A 20,091-nucleotide genomic window follows, 5' to 3' on the forward strand; every position below is an offset into this window, starting at 1 on the left:
TTTTTAACTTTTATGTTTATATATTCCCTTTTGGAGCAAACGTTCCCCCTGCTAGGTTGAGAAAATCATCTTGATAGGAACAGGTTATCTATCCCCTGAAGTGTTAGGAGTTTTGACCAACCAGAGACACTGCCACAGCTGGCTTTCTGCTGGCAATGGGCACCTGTAACCATTTCCTTTCTTGCCAAGAGCTAATAAGGCCTGTGTTGCTCAGTTCAGGCTACAAGTAGTGGAGATAAACTGAGAGGGGAGGGGACAGCAACCATTCTCTTTTTAGGAGCCTGACTCATTCTCTAGGAATTCTCCACAGTGGGGAGGAGAGGCCAATCCCAACTGGGTTATGTTTAGTATGTGTAGATGGGGAGGTGAAGACAGCAAGCACTTGCATCAAGATCAAGGCTCTGAGGCAGGACCAGAACTGCATGTAAAGATAAAAGGGGTGCCTGGTCATAGCTAGCCACAAGAAACGGGGGAACAACCTGCTTCAGGTATTGCCAGAAGGGGGAACTGGCAATGGCCAAGACCACGTTCTCCTTATTTTACTGTTTGTTTTTAAAAAATGTATATTATCCGGCTTTTCTTCCATGAATCCAAAGGGGCAAACTGCAAACAAAAGTAGGCAAAACGATTGGGAGCAACTCAAGTTCAAGTTTTTTTTTTAACTCAAGTGATTGGGAGCAACAAGAACTGCCAAATTCAAAACAAAACACCAGTAGTTTTACAGAGGGTTGGGAAATCCTGGAAAGCCACTGTCAAATACTGAGCTAGATGAACCAATGGTCTGACTTGGTGTAAGGCAGCTTCCTATGTTCTTATCAGAGTGCAGGAGGGGAAACCTGGGCCGTGAGTTTGAGCCCCACGTTGGGCAAAAGATTCCTGCATTGCAAGGGGTTGGACTGGATGACCCTCGAGCACCCTTCCAACTCTACAATTCAAGTCAGAAATTGTTCTCCCACTCAAGTAAGTTTAAATTGTTTTAAAGGGGGACTAGATAAATTCATGGAGGACAGATATGTGTATTGTACTAATGCTTCTGAAAGCCAATTGCCAGGGGCCACACAGGAGGAAAGTGCTTGTACCTTTCCTAGAGAGGCTTGAGGCTGGCTACTGTAAAAAACAACACAGGATGCTTGCCTAGATGGACTCTTGGCCTAATCCAGCCAGGCTCTAGTTATGTTGCTATGAACATCTATCTTCATGCTGCTCTATAAACTAATAAGCTGTTTCACGCTGCCTTTATTGGGCAACCAAGCTGTATGCTAGTCCACATATAAGCTGTAAGGACTTATAATTGTGGAGATTGAATATGGTCTGTTTTAGTGCTTCCAATCCCTGCAGCTAATCCCAGGGAAGGTCAATTTGCAGCCCATGGGTCACATCTGGCTTCTATCCAAAGTCTTATTTGGCTTCTACTGGTCTTGCTAAATTTTAATCAAGGTATGATAAACATTGTGCGCACAGAGAAAATGTGTTTTAAATGAACGTGGTGGTGATGTCACATTTCACTGTTCTCTCCCTTTCCCAGGCTTCCTATGTTATGTCTTGCTTTACGTGCTGTGGGGATTGCCAATGTGGTGCCTTCCAGATGTTCTGGACTTACAACCCCCATCATTCCTGACTACTGGCACTATTTACTGGTGGCTGTCCCTTGCAGCAGATAATGCTGACTTTATTATGGTAGAGCCTGACAGCTTGTGAAGTGGTAGGATGGTGCAGTATAGGAAACAGAGTTACTCCCAATAATTCAAAATGGACAACACTGATCAATGAAACTCAGCATGTTTCCTATACTGCAGGTCTATCAAGCACTACTGAATTACAAAGCTGCTTTGCTCCACAGAGATTCATGAGGGTTGCAAAGCAACTACACTGCTTCAGATAAATGAGTTTGCTAGGTGAACATCCAGGAACAAGTGGCCTATTTTAAAAGTGTTATCATGGCCCAAACCCTTTTGGAAATATATGAGCTCCTTTTCTCCAGATGCTTTTGTAAAGACAAACTTTACTAGCATTTTTAAAAAGAACACTGGGAATATTGTGTTGCTGCTGGAACATAGGAAGGGGATGAGTTTGTGGGTAAAAGGATATGAGGGACTGGTGGGGAAAAGGCTGGAGGATTCATCCATTAAAATTACAGTTTTTAACTTATATCCTGGATACTACAATAGTTTTTTGTTGTTGTTTTTTTAATGCAACAGATGGAAGTTGCATTGCTTTCCAATCAGCACTCCTTGCGGGTGGGAGTGACTTCGCCAGTTGAATGTCTGCCTACCTCTCAGCTTTTAAAGGCATAGGGGCCTTCTGAAAGAAGCCTGCTGCAAGCTGGAACAGTCTCTGCCGTGAGGAGTCAGGTTATAGTGTCCCCATTGCACCAGGGACTGTACCTCTACAACAGCTCCTCTTGGCCTCGGGCCATCACTGGCGTTTCACCCCTTTGCTTCTTCCTCCCCGGAGGAACTGCTCCCCCATCGAATAGCCTCCATCATCTCCTTTCCTCGCCCCACCTCCCACCCCGCGCGACCATGTCCCAGCGCGCACAAGCTTCTGTGCCCCGACTTCCTCCCTTCGCACATTCCGTGATTTATTTACAGCCGGGGCCGAGTCGCTCTCTCTCCCCCCACCCCCCGCCCTCCAGGGCAAACAGGAGGCTTCGCCCGAAGCTTCCCGAGCGAGAGGCCGCCGAGCCCGCTTTCCTCGCCGCATCCCTCGCCCCAGCACCCCTCGGCGCCTGGGAGAGCCCCGCTCTCGGCATGCCCTGCTCCTCCTCCACCGTCTCGGGAGGCGGCCGCGCGCTGCCCTGAGTCCCCCGGGAGGCGGCGGGAAGGCCCTTCTTCGCACAGCGCGGCAGGCGGTGGCCCCTCCTGGCGCCGCGCGCACCCGGGTGTTGCTGCCAGGCCCGCCGCCTTCCTGAAACGGACTGGCTCCCCGGACAGGCGCCCGAAAATAGCAGCTGCCTCGGCATGGAGCGGGCGGCGGCGGTGGCGGCACCGGCCTCGGAGCAGGTAAGCCCGGCGGAGAGACCTGCCCGAGAAAGGGCTTCGCGGCGGGTGCCTTTCTGCCGGCCAGGCCGGCCCGGAGAGCACGGACGGAGGGCACTTCCTGGCGCAACAACGCCGCGACCACTTCCTGCTTTCGGTTGCCGGGGAAGTGGGGCTAGCGGGGCTTACCTGAGCCCCGGAACCTGCTCCCCAAGCTCATTGGACACCTTTGAGTGTCAAGAACGGAGCTTTCGAGCACGTGCAGAGCGCTGCCCGCCCCTCTGCGTTTTCTCTCCCACACCTTCGGGTGCGATTCCTAGGCGTGCTTGGCCCGTAACAATTTCGCGTTTAGAAATTGAACTCGTCTGCTGCCCATTTAAATAAATCTTATGCATTAATGCGAGCCGCGCAAGTGTTCGGGTGAACAAAAACAAAAGCTCTGAAAACAAAGGGAGAAACGCACGCGCGTTGTGTTTTTAGAGAATGCAAGCACGTGTCGTCATAACAGGCTCCCTCTATGTCAGAAAAAATGATTTCGTGTGGCGTTGCTATTTGTTTAAAAATCTGCTGAACTGTGGACACCTTTTTAATCAACGTATTTAATTGATCAATCGATCAAGCAAATAGTGCAGCCATAAACGAGGTGAGAGAAACTTGGCAGCTGAATCCCATTCCTATATGGCTGTTTTGCTGTCTTGCAAATGCCTTTCTTAATACAGTATTATTAAAACTTTCCTCCAAAACCAGGTCTTTGGTCCTTAACTTATCTGTGGCCTTTTAGAAGTGGGTGGGATGTTCTTAATTTATTTCTCTTCCTTCTTGGTTTTAATGTATCTGTGTGGGGTTTATTGTCTAGTTTGTTTATTTAGCTGTAAGTTGCTTTGGGTTGCCCTGGGCAAGATAAAGCAACTGACACATTAAATAAATAAATTACTGGTTATATTTGTCAGCTGGCATGTTTCTGCTTTCTGTCAGTTGCGGTAGGAAAATTGTGGTCTACCAAATCTCTGTCTGGGGTTTGATCCATGTCTCAGCATGTGTCTGTGTCTGATTGCACTCTGCTCTTCCGCCTGTTTCCTCCTGTGTCTGAATATGCATGCATTGTGGTTGAGTGTGTTGTCTGTCGTGCACAGTCTCTGACTGGGTGCAGCCTGAATCAGCTTTATTGGATCATCTGTGTGTACCCCTTCCACATTAACAGTAGACCCTTTACTGCAGTGTCCTTACAGATGCTAGCTTTGGGTACTAACTGGAGAAGCCATAGGTATGATTGTTGGGGATTGTTAGAGCTAGAGGTCTCCTCTTCCACCATGTCACTGTTTCTTAATTCCCTTGTGGTATTAGCTGGTTAAGCCATCCTCTTTCCCATGATGCAAAAAGAAGGACATACGGTTATCCTACCCAAGATTTAAACATCTGCTTTCCCGCAACATGCTTAACATTCCCTGCAAACAACTCTGCCTGCAACTTGAAAAGCTCTAACAATAGGAAGGAAATAAACAGCAGCCATGTGAGGATGAAGGAAATGGCCTCTGCCTGCAGAAAATATGTGAAGCACTAAGTCTTTTGATCCCTCCAGCATTCTGTTTGAACTAGATTTGTAGCACTTTGGGAATTGAGGGCCTAGGGTGGAGTCTGAGGTTCCCCGTCCACTGCAGAATTGTAGCTCTCACTCTTCAGATCCTAAAAGCTGAACTATTTTGCACATTGAATGTGGACCACAGGGGCCACTTTTTAACTCTCTCCATTTTTCCTTAACTCCCAGGCAGCACCACTGAGCAATGGCCTCCAGCCTCAGGAAGCAGGTGGGTAGTGCACTGGCTTTGCCTGCCGGTGGTGGAGTGACCGCTTTCAAGTACAGACTTCAATGCCTGCCAGCCAGACTGCCTCATGACATGTGTTGCAGGGAAGTTTGGGGTGTTAATTGCCTGCTTTGAGTGTCTTCTAAACTTGCTAATCCATAACAGCATGATTGTGTGTACTAACTTTGGGACATTATACATCACTTTTTGAGCCATGCTGTGAGCCATCCGAACCACTGCCTCCCCTATCATTCTAGTCTTGGAAAATCTCAGTTGTACCCAGATTTCACTTTTTGCTTTCCTGTTTGAGAATGGCTCCAGTTCTACTATTACCCGTGAAACCCATCCTAATGTCATCTTACAAAAAACTTACCGTGTGTGAGGCCTGAGTTCAAAATCTGGTCTCATACTTAGATTCCTTGGATAAGCCCAGTATTGTCCATCCTCCATTTTCTATCTGTTAGATGGGAATATTGGTGACCTACCTCACAGGGTTGTTGTGAGGGCACTCAATAAAGATAATGAAGCTATTCAACTGCCACAGAAATGTGTGAATAAATACAGTATACAGCCCCCTCCTGACCAGGTCTGCTTTTTCAGAGCAAGTAGTTAGCCCCTTTTACACTTTCCCCTCTACTGTAAAATTTGCAGAAGAGAGTTTGGGCTCTGTCTGAAATCAACGAATGCCTTCACCTTAGGCTGAAGTGTGTGGGTTGCTGCCTGTCAAGGGATGTAAACAATCAACTAACTGGATGTGCTCTGTGGGGCAGGGTGGGGTAGGGTTGGTTAGTGACTGCTGCAGCTTTTGGCTGGTTCTCTGTGCAAGTCATGGGTTGTTCAGCTCAGCATGCGTGTTCCTGCAGTTTATGTGAGAACATACCATTTTTTTAGGCTTAGTGAGAAGGAGGGAAGGTTGTGTCAGTCAAAAGGGCCAAGATTACTTAAATGTTTCACCTACCAAGAAGTTTTTGGTGTCTGGATTTGCAATGCCTCCCCTTACCCACTAGGCCCCAACCTGTCTCTGGATGTTAAGGAATCAGCGTTGGAAGCCAAGGTTGTAGGGCAAGAGGCCAAGGACCTGGCTGCAGATGGCAAAGGTACAGAGTTGAGCATGATGAATGTGATGTCAGATGGCAGGACCATGGACGGGGATCCCAGAGCTGTTGGGCTGGATGCCAAGACTGCAAATCGGGATGGCAAAGTAACAGTTGGGGATGCCGTTGCTACGGAATCGGATATTAAGGCTGCAGATTCAGAGGCCAGAGAACTGGATACAGTTGACAACTACGGTGGACCAGAGGCCACAGTGACAGATAGAAGACAAACAGGTCCAGGGGGCAAGGAGGACATGATGCCAAGAGGCAGGTGCAAGAGCTGGAACGCCAGTGCCCCCACCCTGAATGTTAAAGATGCCGGTCAGCAAAGCAAAGGCACAGTTGTGGATGGCAAAGCAACATCAGAAGTCACCAAGCCAGAAGAGAGCAACAAAGATGACGACGGTGACATCATTTCTCTCGACTGTGAAATTCTTGGGTTTGGTCCTGATACTGATTTGCTGGGACCAGATGCTGAGACTTACATGCATTTCATGCGGCGCCACCACTGTTATGATGCCATTCCCACCAGCTCCAAACTGGTAGTGTTTGACACAACCTTGCAGGTAAGGGGGGAAGTGGGAGCTGTTGTGGGTCAAGGAAGGGGATAGAAAACTGGTCATTTTAATAATGGGATAGTGGAAGCTCATTTCTTTATTAATCAGGGTGGGGAACCTGTGGCAATCCAGATACTGTTGGGACTGATATGAGTTGGAGTCCCGATCCCTGTTGCAAATCCTGAAACATCCAGCAAAGACAGGACAGTAGTCCAATAGGCTCAAGTCAACAGCTCTGCTCCCTCCCTCTCAATGTTCCTAGTAAAATTGTTATCAGCACTCAAGAAAAGCTAGTTCTCAAAATAGAATACAGGGTGGAATGATGCTGATGGGAGTTTGCAAAAGGCTTGAATGTGAGTAGCTCAGATAACTGAGGGTTGGGAATAATTGGAAGCAGCATAGTTCCAACCTGATGGTATCCCTTTTCTTTCCTCATGTAAGTGAATGCTTGCTTTTCACTTCTATGGGAAAAGTAAACAATTATACTTGAGGAACGCTTCTGGTTTTTTCAAATTTACAATGTTTCTGAACTGTTCATCATACGATTCCAGATTGGTATACAGAAGGATGGATAACGCTGTTCACACAAGAAAAAACATAAAGGGGCAGAATTCATTTAACTAGTCCTGTTAGTGGAAGCCAACTTGAGGACTTACACTAGTGCAACATGTCCTCCCACGTTATCTGAAATTGGCTCAGGGGAAGCTGAAAAGCTGATGGACCAGTTGCCATAGCGTCACATTGAATTCCTCCCAAGGAGTAGGGAAGGCAGAATAACATACCTTGCATGTCAGCGCAGACAGGAGTAACTTCAGACAGCGCTTGCACCCCTGGCAGTGTGACCTCCCCTGACAGGGATTCTACACTGAAGTTTGTGGGGGTTTCCCTACCCTTTTAGTACATGTCTGCCCTCCTCCCATATAACTACACTCAACAGTTTTCAACTTCCTTCCTAATCTGTCAGGTACTGGTACTTGACTTTCTGCTATGGCAGGCAGTGTGTGTGTTGTGGGGAGCTGTAGAAATTAACAGAGCACAAAGCTATCAATGGTTACTAGCTGCAATGACTGTGTTCTCCCTCCATTTTAGGAGGCAGTAGGCCTCTGAATACTAACTATTTTGGAATACAAGTGGAGAGAGTGCTGTTGGTCTTCAATATGCATCTGAATGGCTACTGTGAGAACAGGATTCTGGACTAGGTGGGCCTTTGGACTCTTCTTACGACACTGGCAGAGCTGGATATAGGAACTCAAATCCGTCTGCAATAATTAAACAAATAGATGCTCACTTTCAGGATGAAGCAATTCTACCTGTTTCATCAGGTTATTCCTGCTGCTGCAAGTTTACCTTCCCTCATATTTGTTGTAGTTCATCACATTCCTAGAGCTGTGATTTAGGAGGAGGTAGAACCATGGGAAGAGAGCAAACTAGGAAGAAAGTCCAAGCCGCATAATTTTGTAAAAAATAGGCCTAAGGTTGTTGCCCCCTAAAATTGAACCACAATGTTTAATAATATCTAGTCTAGCAGAAGAATATAATTGGTACACAGAGTTGGAGTCCAAGGGGGTGCAGTGTGGGCGATTACTTCTGAATTTCCCCCTGCCCAGCCTTCTTGGCTGGATGCAGCTATTTCCTCACCCTGTAGATCTGGCCTGACCAATGTGGTGCCTTCCAGATGTTGTACTACAATTCCCATCAGCCTCAGACCAATGGTAAGGATGACGGGGGCTGAAGCCCAACAAGACCTGAAGGGCACCACATTGACTACTCCTAACTGCAGATAGACAGGAATATTGAACAGCAGTCTGGCCCACCTATTCTTTTTTCCTCCTGTCCCCAGATAAAGAAGGCCTTCTTAGCCATGGTAGCCAATGGGGTGCGAGCAGCCCCTCTCTGGGACAACAAGCAGCAGTGTTTTGTGGGTAAGTGATGCTGCGTTCAGGAGGGCAACACAGGACAGCAGATTTTGGGCAAAAGGAAGTGTGAACTGGGATTTCATAGGACTACTGCTGGCCATTCAAACTGTACTAGGGATGGTCAAGAAGGCAAGGTTGGGTGTGTGCAGGAATTCTGCAGGTGCCTTATTAAGGAAAGGCTCAACCATCTCCTGTCCTGAGAACTGGGGCTTGCACAAGGTAGCCCTTCATGCCTGCTGCTTCAGCTCCTCCAGACCTACCCCTGTGTGTATCCACCCTCTTCCTTTTCCTCTTTCCCCCACTCTCTCTTACTGCAGGTATGTTGACTATCACTGACTTCATTAACATCCTACATCGCTACTACCGATCACCTCTGGTGAGTTTTCCAGGACTACTCAATTGCCTTTGCAAGATCTGGAGCAAACCAGCTTCCAGCATCTCCCTCCCAATATGTACAGGGATGGAGGGGGGCAGGGGCAGAGGGGTGACAGCAAAGCAAGAGGACCTGTGACTTCAAAGTACAAGTGTGGGCTGCTTGGAACTCTCACTATCTTATCCTTTTGTGGGTGACATCACCCTGCTCACGAGTATCATTTTGTGCTGTTTTTAGGTTCAGATATATGAGATCGAGGAACACAAAATTGAAACGTGGAGAGGTGAGGAGGGCACCACTAGGGGGAGTAGTGTATGCATGGATGCTATTGAATATCTTTAAAATTGATTGTCAGCAGTGGAACGTGAATTGCACTCTGTGTGTGTACATGTTTACGTCTGTCTCCCTGCTTCTGGCCTTGATTTAAACAGTTCCTCTCTTAACTTGGTATCCCTTCCTACTTGATAGTCTTGCCTCTAGACAAGGCGCGGCCAGCATTTAGTCCAACAACATCTAAAGGACAACAGCTCCCATAATTGCCTCCCATTGGCCATGCTGGCTAGGGCTGATGGCAGTTGGGGCCCACTGGCCACCCCAGCCCCTAGGCAAAGGGTTTAGGTTACAGTACTCTAGGGATTGGAAACCAGAGACTTCTGGTTTTGATGGGCTCAATCAGCCCTTGCCAGGATGACCAATAACAATCTGGAGGGTCACAGGTTCACCTTCCTTGCACTACAGGCTCTTTTGCTGCATTCTGATGAAATTCCATGTGCTGTAGCCCATTGCTGTGAGCTCATTGGATCCTGTCCCATTTCTGTCCCTGGTGTTTCTACTTACCCTCTCCCTTTGAGCTTGGTCCACACAAAAACTCAGAAGAGGGGTAGCTAATGCGGTACCTTCCAGATGTTGATCCAACTCTTTTCATCCTTAGCCAGCATGGCCCAATGGTCAAGGATGATGGCAAGTGAAAGCCAACATGTGGAGGGCACCATGTGGGCTGCCCCTGACTCACAGGGAAGGTGCAAGGCTCAAGGAGGATCCTCCTCCATCTGCTCACTGTTTGCATGTTCAGTGGTAGAGCACATGCTCTGCTTGCAAATGATCTGAGATTCAATCCCTGGCATCTCCTGTTTGGGTAGGGAAATGCCCCCTAGCTAAAACCCTGGAGGGTGGCTGCCAATCAGGATGCAGGCAGTGCTAGGCTAAATGGATCATTGGTCTGATTCAGTACAACAGCTATAGTACCCTTTCTCTCTTCAAAGTGGGGAAACCCAGCCAGATGGGCAGGATATAAATAATAAAATTATTTTTAAAAAAGTATTATTCATTGAATCACTGTCCCAATTTCTGAGATGCTTTCAGTGCACATAACATGGGAAGAAAGTTGATGTTATGGTAAATCATCTTCAACTTGGCAGTGATTAACCATATGGTATAGTGACCTCAAGCTGTTGTATGTCAAAATCTCAGAAACTCAACATCCTTCTAAATAGACTGGAAACCCGACTGACCTCTTTTGCCAGATTCCCCTCCCCCCACAGAAGTAGCTTCCTCCTTAACCTGTAGTAGTTCTCCCATCTTACCTAGGGCAACAGTTCCATATACTATTCAGACGCTTTCCTTTCTCCCCAGAGGTGTATTTGCAAGGTTTCTTCAAACCCTTGGTGTGCATCTCCCCAAATGATAGGTAAGTCATTCCTGATGCTTGCTTACTCCTCCCACAGATCCCTCCTCTTTGGCAGGAAAGGTGGGAAAGAATTTTAATGAATACATAATAATAGTGTGGCGAGCTTTGATGGAAAGAGTCTTGTACTTTTAACAACTGCATGGCAGTTGGTCTAAAAGAGTGAAGTTTTACTCATCAGTTCCTTGCCAGAAAACACTTCACTTGTTGATTTCTGCCTGTCGAACAGCTGAATGCACAGAGTCTTTGTCCATAATAGGGGTGGGGGAACCCTCACTGTCTCACAACGCCTACTCCATTTAGAGCAGCTGTGCTGCCTGATGCCCAAAGTGGAAGCAGTAAATGGGTACAGTCCCTGGGTACAGGCATGTCATATTGCCCTTTTGTTTCTCCCTTTCCTAGCCTATTTGATGCTGTTTATTCCTTGATTAAGCACAAGATCCATCGGCTGCCTGTTATCGAGCCCATCTCAGGAAACGTCCTACACATTCTGACCCACAAACGTATCCTCAAGTTCCTGCATATCTTCGTGAGTGTCTGGTGATCCCAAATTCCTCTTGGCATAGATGATGGCAAGGCAGATTATTTTTGGTCTCAGTGGGTCCTATATTGGCCCAGTGCCCGATGCTCTCTTTTATCATTTATTTATTGGTATAGAGCCAACAGGGTATGTGGTGCCTTGCAGAGCTGCATAGGGAAAAATGGACTGGCCACTTCCCTCAAGATGCTCACGATCTAAAATAGACAATTGGGAAAACAGTAGAAGTTGGGAGAGTAAGAGGTTAGGCTCCACTAGGGATGTAAAAAGGTATCATTTTATTTTTTGTCCCATATTCATTGTCTGCAGTGGTACCTCGGGTTACATACGCTTCAGGTTACAGACTCTGCTAACCCAGAAATAGTGCTTCAGGTTAAGAACTTTGCTTCAGGATGAGAACAGAAATCGTGCTCTGGTGGCATAGCGGCAGCAGGAGGCCCCATTAGCTAAAATGGTGCTTCAGGTTAAGAACAGTTTCAGGTTAAGTACCGACCTCCAGAATGAATTAAGTACTTAACCCGAGGTACCACTGTATTTCTATTCTGCTGCAGTTCAGCTTCTGCAAAAAATGTTATCTAGCTCACTGTTCACTGTGGCCAAATTTAATAATGCAATTAATTACATTATTGTGTGAATGCACATCATTCATTTCCATTGTGGGGCAGGGGGAGCATCACCAATAATGCACTGAAAAAAATAACCTCCTCTTCTCTCACTACAGGGAGCCATGCTTCCAAAGCCACGATTCCTGCAGAAAACCATCCTGGAACTAGGCATTGGCACCTTCCGTGACGTTGCCATGGTCCTGGAGTCAGCCCCTGTCTACACAGCCTTGGAGATTTTTGTGGACCGCAGGGTCTCAGCATTGCCTGTTGTTAATGAAAAAGGTACTTGCTGCGGGGAGCTCCTCTGCTCTGCTCACCGCTATGTTTGCCGTTTCAGCTGAGCCTTACCTCTCTCTCATATGTTATCAGCTTTCTAATTCAGCCTCTACTTTTTTCTTGGGCCCTGAAATTCCACAAACCCTATGTGACATTTATCAAACAATCTGAGCCATTGCATGATGTAGCTTTTGCCAAGCTGCCCCGTTTTGGGGTTCCATATTTGAATCCCACCCACCCTGCTTGAGCCAATGAACCATAGTGCTATATGCAACATTTCAGAGATAGTGTTAAATCACTATCACCCAGATGTTGTCACTTTTGTAAATTCCACCCACTGTCATAAAATCAGGAACCCTCTTTTTATGTAGTAACTCATAAACTTCAAGATGTGATAAAAGCCTGGAAAAGTGGTGTTCACATATATGATAATATGAATTAATAATGCTCTGTGTCTAGCTCTATTCAAGACTTTATTGTGAGTGGATTTTTTTCTTTTATCGGGTATTTCTTAATTATTTTTCTGATTAATACATATGGAATACTTGCTTAGTTGGAACGTATTAAATATATCAATACTTTTTAAAAATTGATGATAGCTACATTATGAGGTAGGTGAATGGGAGGGTTTTCTCTACTGAGTCCCTTATGCTGCTTCCCTCACTTTCTCTTTACAGGGAGGGTAGTTGGCCTCTACTCTCGCTTTGATGTGATTGTAAGTATAGTACAATCATATTTTTGCAGGTGTGAAGTTGGTTGGTGGGAGAATGGATTTTTTTAATAGCCAAAGCTAAGAAAATGGAATGTTTCCCTGTCTTGCCTCTAGGGGATGCAGTACCTGTTTAAAATTTTAAGATGGGAAGATCACTTGGTAGTGTGTGTGTGTGTGTGTGTGTGTGTGTGTGTGTGTGGTTTGGTATCCCTTGCAAATGTTTCCTGAATTCCATCTATCTAAAGGGATTGAGGTGGTGATACAAATTTTCACTACTATTTTTCAGCTCTAGACAGAGAAGTCAGCAGCAGTTTCCCTCTTAAACATAGGGTGAAAAGCAAAGGAGAACATTGTCTCCAGTGCTGTGGTTCTAAACTGATGGCGGATTAGGGTCCATGTATCGAAGTGGCTGTCACAAGCTGCATTAAACCAGTGTGTAGCAACTGAGCCTTGTTTCAGAAAGGGTTGCCTGGATATTAAAGCCAGAGTTCTCCCATCTTTGCAAAGTGGGATTGGGGTGGCTTTATTCTCTGGTCATGCCAAGCCCCTGCCTGGATGATATGTCATGGTGGCTTCAAACCATTTCCTTGTCTCTGCTTAGCACTTGGCTGCCCAGAAGTCCTACAACAACCTGGACATTACTGTGGGGGAAGCACTGAAGCAGCGCTCAGTCTGCCTGGAAGGGGTGCTCACCTGCCATCCTTACGAAACGATGGAAGACATTATTGATCGCATCGCCAAGGAGCAGGTATGCCAGCGTGGAGCAGGAAGAATGTGCACTTTAGGTAACAGTTGCTCTGTGGCAAGACCTTGACCTCTCCAGGTCCATAAAATCTGACTTCTGGAGTTAAATGTTCAGCCTAAACCTCTTCTGACTCTACTTTCTGCTTAGTCAAGTCATGCCCAGTGACACTTTCTAACCCAGTCAGCCTCTAATCCTGTCGCCTGATTGACTTTGCTCTATTGGCATAGGTGTTCCAGCAGTAACCATCTCTAGCTTGTTCTTCCCCATGACACTCATGGAAGAGACAAGTCCACACTAGTGGCTTACAGGCCCTAGGAAAAGGATGGGAAATATTGTGGAATACCGTATTCCAACCATTTAAGCAAAAAACAAAAACTCCCAAAATAATTCTCATGAGACTTCTCCAGGGTAGAAGCTATTCCCAATGAATCACTTAAAAAGGGGGTCCACCGGGAAAGCCGAGAGCCCACACAGAAGAGGTAGATTGCTCAGGTGGGTGGTCCCCAAGGTAAGTGAAACCATCTTCAGATGCTGATGAGAACTGGACACCTAAAGGCTGCTTCACATGTTATATGAGAGAAAACAGCTGTTTGCTGCCATACAGCAGGAAGCCATGGCAAGTCCTAGCTCCCTGCTGCACATACAGGTCTCATGCATATGGTGGGAAACATCTATCTGTTGCGTGTAATGATTTACTGAACCAATGGGGAACCTGTGGTCCTTCACAAAGTGTTGGGACCCCAATTCCCATCAGCCCCAGCCAGTATGGTGAATGGTCAGGGATGAAGGGTAATGTATCATAGAATCATAGTTGGAATTGACCACAAGGGCCATCAAGTCCAACCCCCTGCCAAGCAGGAAACAAAAACACCTAGAGGGTCACAGATTCCCCATTCTAGAAGCAAACAGGTGTTTCCATATGCAAACACACATACCTTAAAAAATTATAATGTGGGAAGCAGCCCTAGGCTTATTTTCTGTACAGCACAGTTGCTCCTCTGCAACTAAAGGCTAATAGGCGGCGCAACAGCACCCAGCTTTAACTTTCCTGCCTGCCACTCTTAATTTTAACTTTTCCCAGAATGCCCTGTCCCTCGGCTATCTTGCTGTACTAGGATGGTGATGATGTTAATAATAATAATAATAATAGCATTATGCCACCAAAGGGAAACGTTTCTGAGGTTTGCCTCAGGAGGGAGGGGTAACTCTAGCCCTGTGGATGTCAAGCACTCATCTCGGCTCATCCCGTTACCGTACTCTTCTCTCCGTGATGGTGTGTGGCTCACTCATCTGGCAGGTCCATCGTCTGGTTCTGGTGGATGAGAAGAAAACCCCGCGGGGGATCGTGTCCCTCTCTGACATTCTCCAAGCCCTGGTTCTCACGCCTGCAGGTATCGATGCCCTAAACTCTTAAGCCGCCTGACGCTCCATCCTTCCTCCATTTGTACCCTCCATTTCCTCCGCTTCTCTCCAGCTCAGGTAGGCCCCATGCCTTGGCCTCTCTAGCCTCTGCCCTGCTGCTCGTTTTTGCCTTGCTGCTGGGTCTCTCTTGTCCGTCCGGCCAAGCCAGGTCTGTATTTCTGTCTGTCTAGAACCAAACACCCAGCCTGGAAGGGAGGCCAATGCTATGGATCGTAAACACAGCATAGCCTTGTAGGAGGAACCTCTTCATGAGAGGGCCGCAGGGTGGCAATACAAGAATGGGCCTTTTCTGCAGTGGCTCCCCGGGGAGGCTCACCTGGCGCCTTCATTACATATATCCAGGCAGCAGGTGAAAACGTTTCTCTTTAACCAGGCCTTTGGCTGATTAACGTTCTATGTCCTTTTTAATGTGTTTGTGGGAGGGGGGCTTATGGGTTTGTTTTTATTATGTATTTTGCATTTATTTTTATGTTGTGAACTGCCCTGTGATCTTCAGATGAAGGGTGGTATACAAATTTAATACATTATTTATGATTATGATTATGAGGGGGGCTGCTCAGACACACACAGGCAGGGTTCCAGCTTTTGGCAAGAGAGAGGCCTCCTGATACATCAAAGCTGTGCTTAAACCTTTAAAATCAGCAGCTTCTCATTCCACCTCTAATCCATTCGGATTTTCTCCTTACTCTTCACATCCCTTGGTGCTAGCACGGCACACCAATTGTTGGAAGTGTTTTGTTGCATGGGAAGAGCTGGTTAAAGAACTGGACGGCACCAGAGGAACCCTCTGCATCCAGAAAACTAAGCAGCTGTGTAGTGGGAAAGCTGGTGTATGTCTCACATATATGTAAATTTCTTTTGGCAGAGTGTTAGTAGATGTGCTGCATGTTAGATTCATTTCCAATTGAAATGATAAAACCCTGCTTTTCCACTGCATTTCCCTAGCACAGATTTTATCACAGGGAAATGGTAGTTTTACAGTAACAACCAGTTCGCTGGGTAACATGAGCTGGGGGTTATGTTACTTCCCATGCCCTGTAGTCACCCCAGCTGATTTATTTACCTGTTGTGGTTGCTAAAGGCACAGAGGCAGTTACAGCTTGGGGGCAAGTAGAGTGTCAGGTCAGCTGTTAAGCCTAGCCTTTAAAGGTTGCAATGGAAAAATATGATATTCAGTGGATAAAGCACACACAGCCACAGTTCCCCACTCCCAAATTCCCCCCTTTATCTGAAAGCTCTCCTGTGACTTCAAAGCTGCCCATCAGAAATTCAGCCACTGTGTATCTCAGAAGAGTTCCCCCTGCCCCCTTCCATGCCTTGTAAACTATTTTTACTCATCTGCTATGATTTCTTCTCTGACTTCTAACTCAGGAGTTCTCAAGCTTTCTACCCCCCAGCAACCACCTGAGAGGCCTACCAAACACAAAATGGCAGAGCCAGTAATAGAGTGGTGGTGAATGGAGACAGAGTTTATTCTAATCATCTGGCATAATTGTTCATTGGTATCTAATCCATTTCTGGAACCTGCTAAATTCTCTGCCAAAGTGGTTTCCTTGTGACAAGGAGTTCCATAGTTCAGCTTTCCTCAAGCTAAGTATAAATATTGGAGTTACCATGACTCAGCCTCTCCTTTATAGGCAGAATTTGCTGAGCTAGAGGCTAAAAGGGGAGAAGGTATTTTATCTGCACATACCTCTTTCCCCCAAAACACACACACACACACACACACACACACACACACACACACGCCATTCAAAAAAGTATTTTTCATAATCTCTCATTTCTTCTCCCCATCTCCTTTCACACTTAACTTGTATCCTACTTTCCCCTGCCAGAAACAGCCTGCTTCTTTAATCCCTTCTCTTTGTTCCCTTTACGTTCGCTTCTTCTCTTACTTACATTCTTTTTATTCCCAGTTAATTTTACTTAAATTAATCTCTCTAATTTAAAGGGCTCATCAATCTCCCTTGCAACAAGGCTTCCCTTACCATGGTAGGGAGCGGGGACAGTATAGTAGTTTACTATTGCAGGATCCAGCTTCTGCTACTTTTATTACATTATCTACAAGTTTTGGGGGGCATCGTCAGCTTTCTCTCACTCTTCCACCTGCATAGGAGCATCTCAGTGATGGATGAGCACAGCAGCTAGAAAAAAGAGCTAAGGAACTTTCTCCTCCCATCTTGACATAAGCTATAAAGGGTGGGGGTGGGGTAGATCAGTCTCATGCCTTGCGTGGCTGGTGCACAACCTAGACTACCCATTAGTTGTTATAGCAACCACATTATTATTTCCTCTTGCGTTTACTACTCAATTCCCCCCAAAAGCACACAATTCTGGCTGATGTGGCTCCCAGGAGACGCTCTGGCCACAGGTACACAGGCTGCCACCACCTACGGCTTCTTGTTGCCTTGTTCCACTGGGCTTGAGTCTGAATGATCTCCCTTGTTCTTGCCTGATGCCATGGGCTCCCTGGTTCACTGTGTTGCCACCTTCCCGCAACTAGCTGTGTGTACGGCTGCATCTGTGCTCCTACATGTTTGTACGCAAGCTGGGGTGGATCTGTCCGTGGTCTGTGTAGGGTAGCATCTCTTAGGTCAGCGCCTGGAGCCACCATGCCACAGAGGGGGTGGCTTACCCGTGCAGTCCTCATGATGTTGTTAGACTTTCCAAGTCAGATCAGCCCTCAGCCAGCATGGGGAACAGTATGGGATGATGGGAGGTGGTGTAGGACATCTAGGAGGGCCACACATTTCCTGGGCCTGATATAAGGAAATGCAAGTTGCCTCAAGTATAATTCACTGCAGAATAAATCAGTGGGATAGAGCTGCTTAGCCAAAATCCTAAGCCATTTTTTTGCTGCAGAACCCCCCACTCCCAGTACAATGCTTGAAAGGCAGCTAAGAAACTGCAAGTAAGTTTGATCTGCACCTAATTTCTGGCTGAGTTACTTTTAGGATTGCCACTCAACCGACTGGTTTTGGCTCCTGATTATCTAGTTTATGATGGAGCACAAGAAATTTAATAAGCTTGGTCATGTAACACCAGTGGCTAAAACACTAAAGCTCAGAGCAGCTTCCCAAGGCTTCTCAGGCAGTCTCCCCCTGTATATGGCTTTCAGGGCCAAACTTGCTCAGCTTGAGCAATGCAACTGCTTTTAAGCAGAACACCCCTCTCTGGTAATTGCAACCACGGGACTACCCAAGAACCATAAGGGCTGGGCTGGAGAAGAGAGACCACCAGCTAACATGATAAAAAGCAGCATGAAAAGAGGAGGTGCATTTCAGGCACCAACTAGCCTCTGATCATCAAAAGCCTCTAACTGTAAGCAAGAGGTTTTGAACTTTTAGAAACTTTACTGATCACCCCATTTGGGAATATTTCTTTTTAGTGAGGAGGCCACTGCATCCAATAAGGCTTCTGCATGTTCTCTAGGCCAGGAGTTTGTTATAGGAGGCACAGCCTGGCCTGTGTCTATGACTGCAGCGATTCTTCCCAGCAGGCCAGCTTGGGGAACAGGACTTATCCTCTGGGATCTGTAGTTCATGGAAGGAAACAGCTGCTTCCCAACCGAATCACGCCCATCAGACAACAAAGAGGGAGAAGCATAGGCAGGATCCTTCTCCCACTATGGTATTAACTTTCTTCATTCCCTTCTACAGGCATCGACCGGTATTCAATCTGATGCCATTAAAGGCCACACTTGCTACCCAGCACTTTGGGTTACCTCCAGGGCATCTATGACACATGAGGGTAAGGTGGGGCTTTCCAGCCCATGAAAGAGAGAGAGATTTTTTCCTAACAGGCAACAGTGGTGCTTTGGGTGCGCGTTCCTCCTCCCTCCTCCCTTCCATGATGCAGAAAGAGGTGAGAGAAGCGATAAGAAAGGAGGATTTGAACTGCAGAACTGTAAATAGATTTTTCAACCGCTGAAATCTGCTAGTGTTATAGAAGCAGCCATGCTACAGATGGAGAGAAAGCTGGCCCTGGTTGAACATTTGCACCTGTTGCCTGTCTCCTTTTTCTATCCCCTGCTGACTGTAGGACATGTTATCATGCACAAAAATCCATCCTGCTTCAAGGCCTCTAGCAGATGCTTTTGACTGAACTGAGGTGACTGTTACTGCTCAAGAGATACGGACACTCAAGAAGGTCCATGACACTCACAAGAGGAAGGTAGACTACGAGCGCAGTGGTTTGGCTCCATGACTTCAACAGGGAGAAAGGATTTCCGCATTAGACCCTGCTGCTTTGGAGAAAAGGCAGGTTGCTTCCAACACAGGACTAAACACTTAGCAGGCTATTGCATTATTTTTATTGTTGTGATTTTTCATTGTACCTGAACCAGCAACAAGGTGTGAGGCTGATGTGACCTAAGCTGAAGAAAAATAATTTAAGAGGGAACGGGGAGTTCTGAAATTCATGGAAATGCTTTCAAATGTATTTTATACTATTACAGAACACTATGGGGTCACTTTCTGTCAACTTTAGAAAAAACCTAGCTCAGTCCACCATTTTCCTATAGCTGACAACAAGCAACTTGCAATCTTTCCTCTTCAGCCTACAGTAAAAACCAAGGCTTTTGACTATAGTGGTATCTCTGGTTACATACTTAATTCGTTCCAAGGGTCCATTCTTAACCTGAAACTGTTCTTAACCTGAAGCACCACTTTAGCTAATGGGGCCTCCCACTGCTGCCTCGCTGCGGCGGCGCGATTTCTGTTGTCATCCTGAAGCAAAGTTCTTAACCCGAGGTACTATTTCTGGGTTAGTGGAGTCTGTAACCTGAAGCATATGTAACCTGAAGCGTATGTAACCCAAGGTACCACTGTATTGAGTTCCCCTAGCAGCAACAGAAGGATTTGCAAGGAGGTAGGTAGCATTTTCCCAGCAGACTTAGTGGGGAGGGTCTCACTGCAGGAAAGCATGCAGTTTCTCTTCTTGTTGTTGTGTTCATGTTCTTTGAAATAAACTTTCATATTAAGACACAGACTATATGCAAACAAGCATGATTACGTTTGTTTGTATGTATGCATAAGGTACTTGGATATTACAGGGAAGTAGAAAGTTCCTGGGGATAGTTACACCTTTTCTTTCAACACCTATCTTGTATCCCACCCATCTTGTACCCACTGGAGGCCACATGTTCAGTGGCCAGTTGGTGATGCTATTACGTTTCACAGGAAGAGCATTGCATCTCCAGGATAGGGGGCAGCCAGTAGGGGGCTCTGCAGATGTTTTGGATTAAAGCTGTCATCAGCTCCACCCAGCATGGCCGGTGATTGTAATTGTGGTCCAAAACATCTGAAGGGCACCAAATTTGCTGCTCGCTGCTCCAGGAAGAAAAAAAGAAACTAGCAAGGGCACATTTAAAGGTAGGAGAAAGGAAGAG

General features: G+C 46.4%; 1 protein-coding gene across 15 annotated transcripts; it reads left to right on the forward strand.

Annotated features, from left to right (window-relative positions):
- Positions 1-346: 346 nt before the first annotated feature.
- Positions 347-19,691, forward strand: PRKAG3 (protein kinase AMP-activated non-catalytic subunit gamma 3). Of its 15 annotated transcripts, XR_014556509.1 has the most exons (15): positions 347-488; positions 820-960; positions 4,744-4,783; positions 5,788-6,440; positions 8,272-8,353; positions 8,665-8,723; positions 8,958-9,003; positions 10,353-10,407; positions 10,807-10,933; positions 11,664-11,829; positions 12,501-12,538; positions 13,137-13,283; positions 14,578-14,759; positions 18,362-19,034; positions 19,522-19,691. XR_014556509.1 is itself a non-coding variant. In XM_083704383.1 (13 exons), exons 2-13 carry the CDS (start codon positions 901-903, stop codon positions 18,476-18,478), a joined length of 1,590 nt encoding a protein of 529 aa, XP_083560509.1. In that variant the 5' UTR covers positions 381-488; positions 820-900; the 3' UTR covers positions 18,479-19,691. The 15 variants fall into 15 exon arrangements, 5 of the variants coding, with proteins under 5 accessions (XP_083560509.1, XP_083560508.1, XP_083560511.1 ...); XR_014556511.1 differs by having other exon boundaries at positions 381-488; positions 18,362-19,691; XR_014556512.1 differs by lacking the exon at positions 820-960 and having other exon boundaries at positions 386-488.
- The last annotated feature ends 400 nt before the right edge of the window (positions 19,692-20,091 follow it).

The sequence above is a fragment of the Podarcis gaigeae genome (genome assembly GCF_964106915.1).
Source record: "Podarcis gaigeae genome assembly, chromosome: 1".
Lineage (NCBI taxonomy): Eukaryota > Metazoa > Chordata > Lepidosauria > Squamata > Lacertidae > Podarcis > Podarcis gaigeae.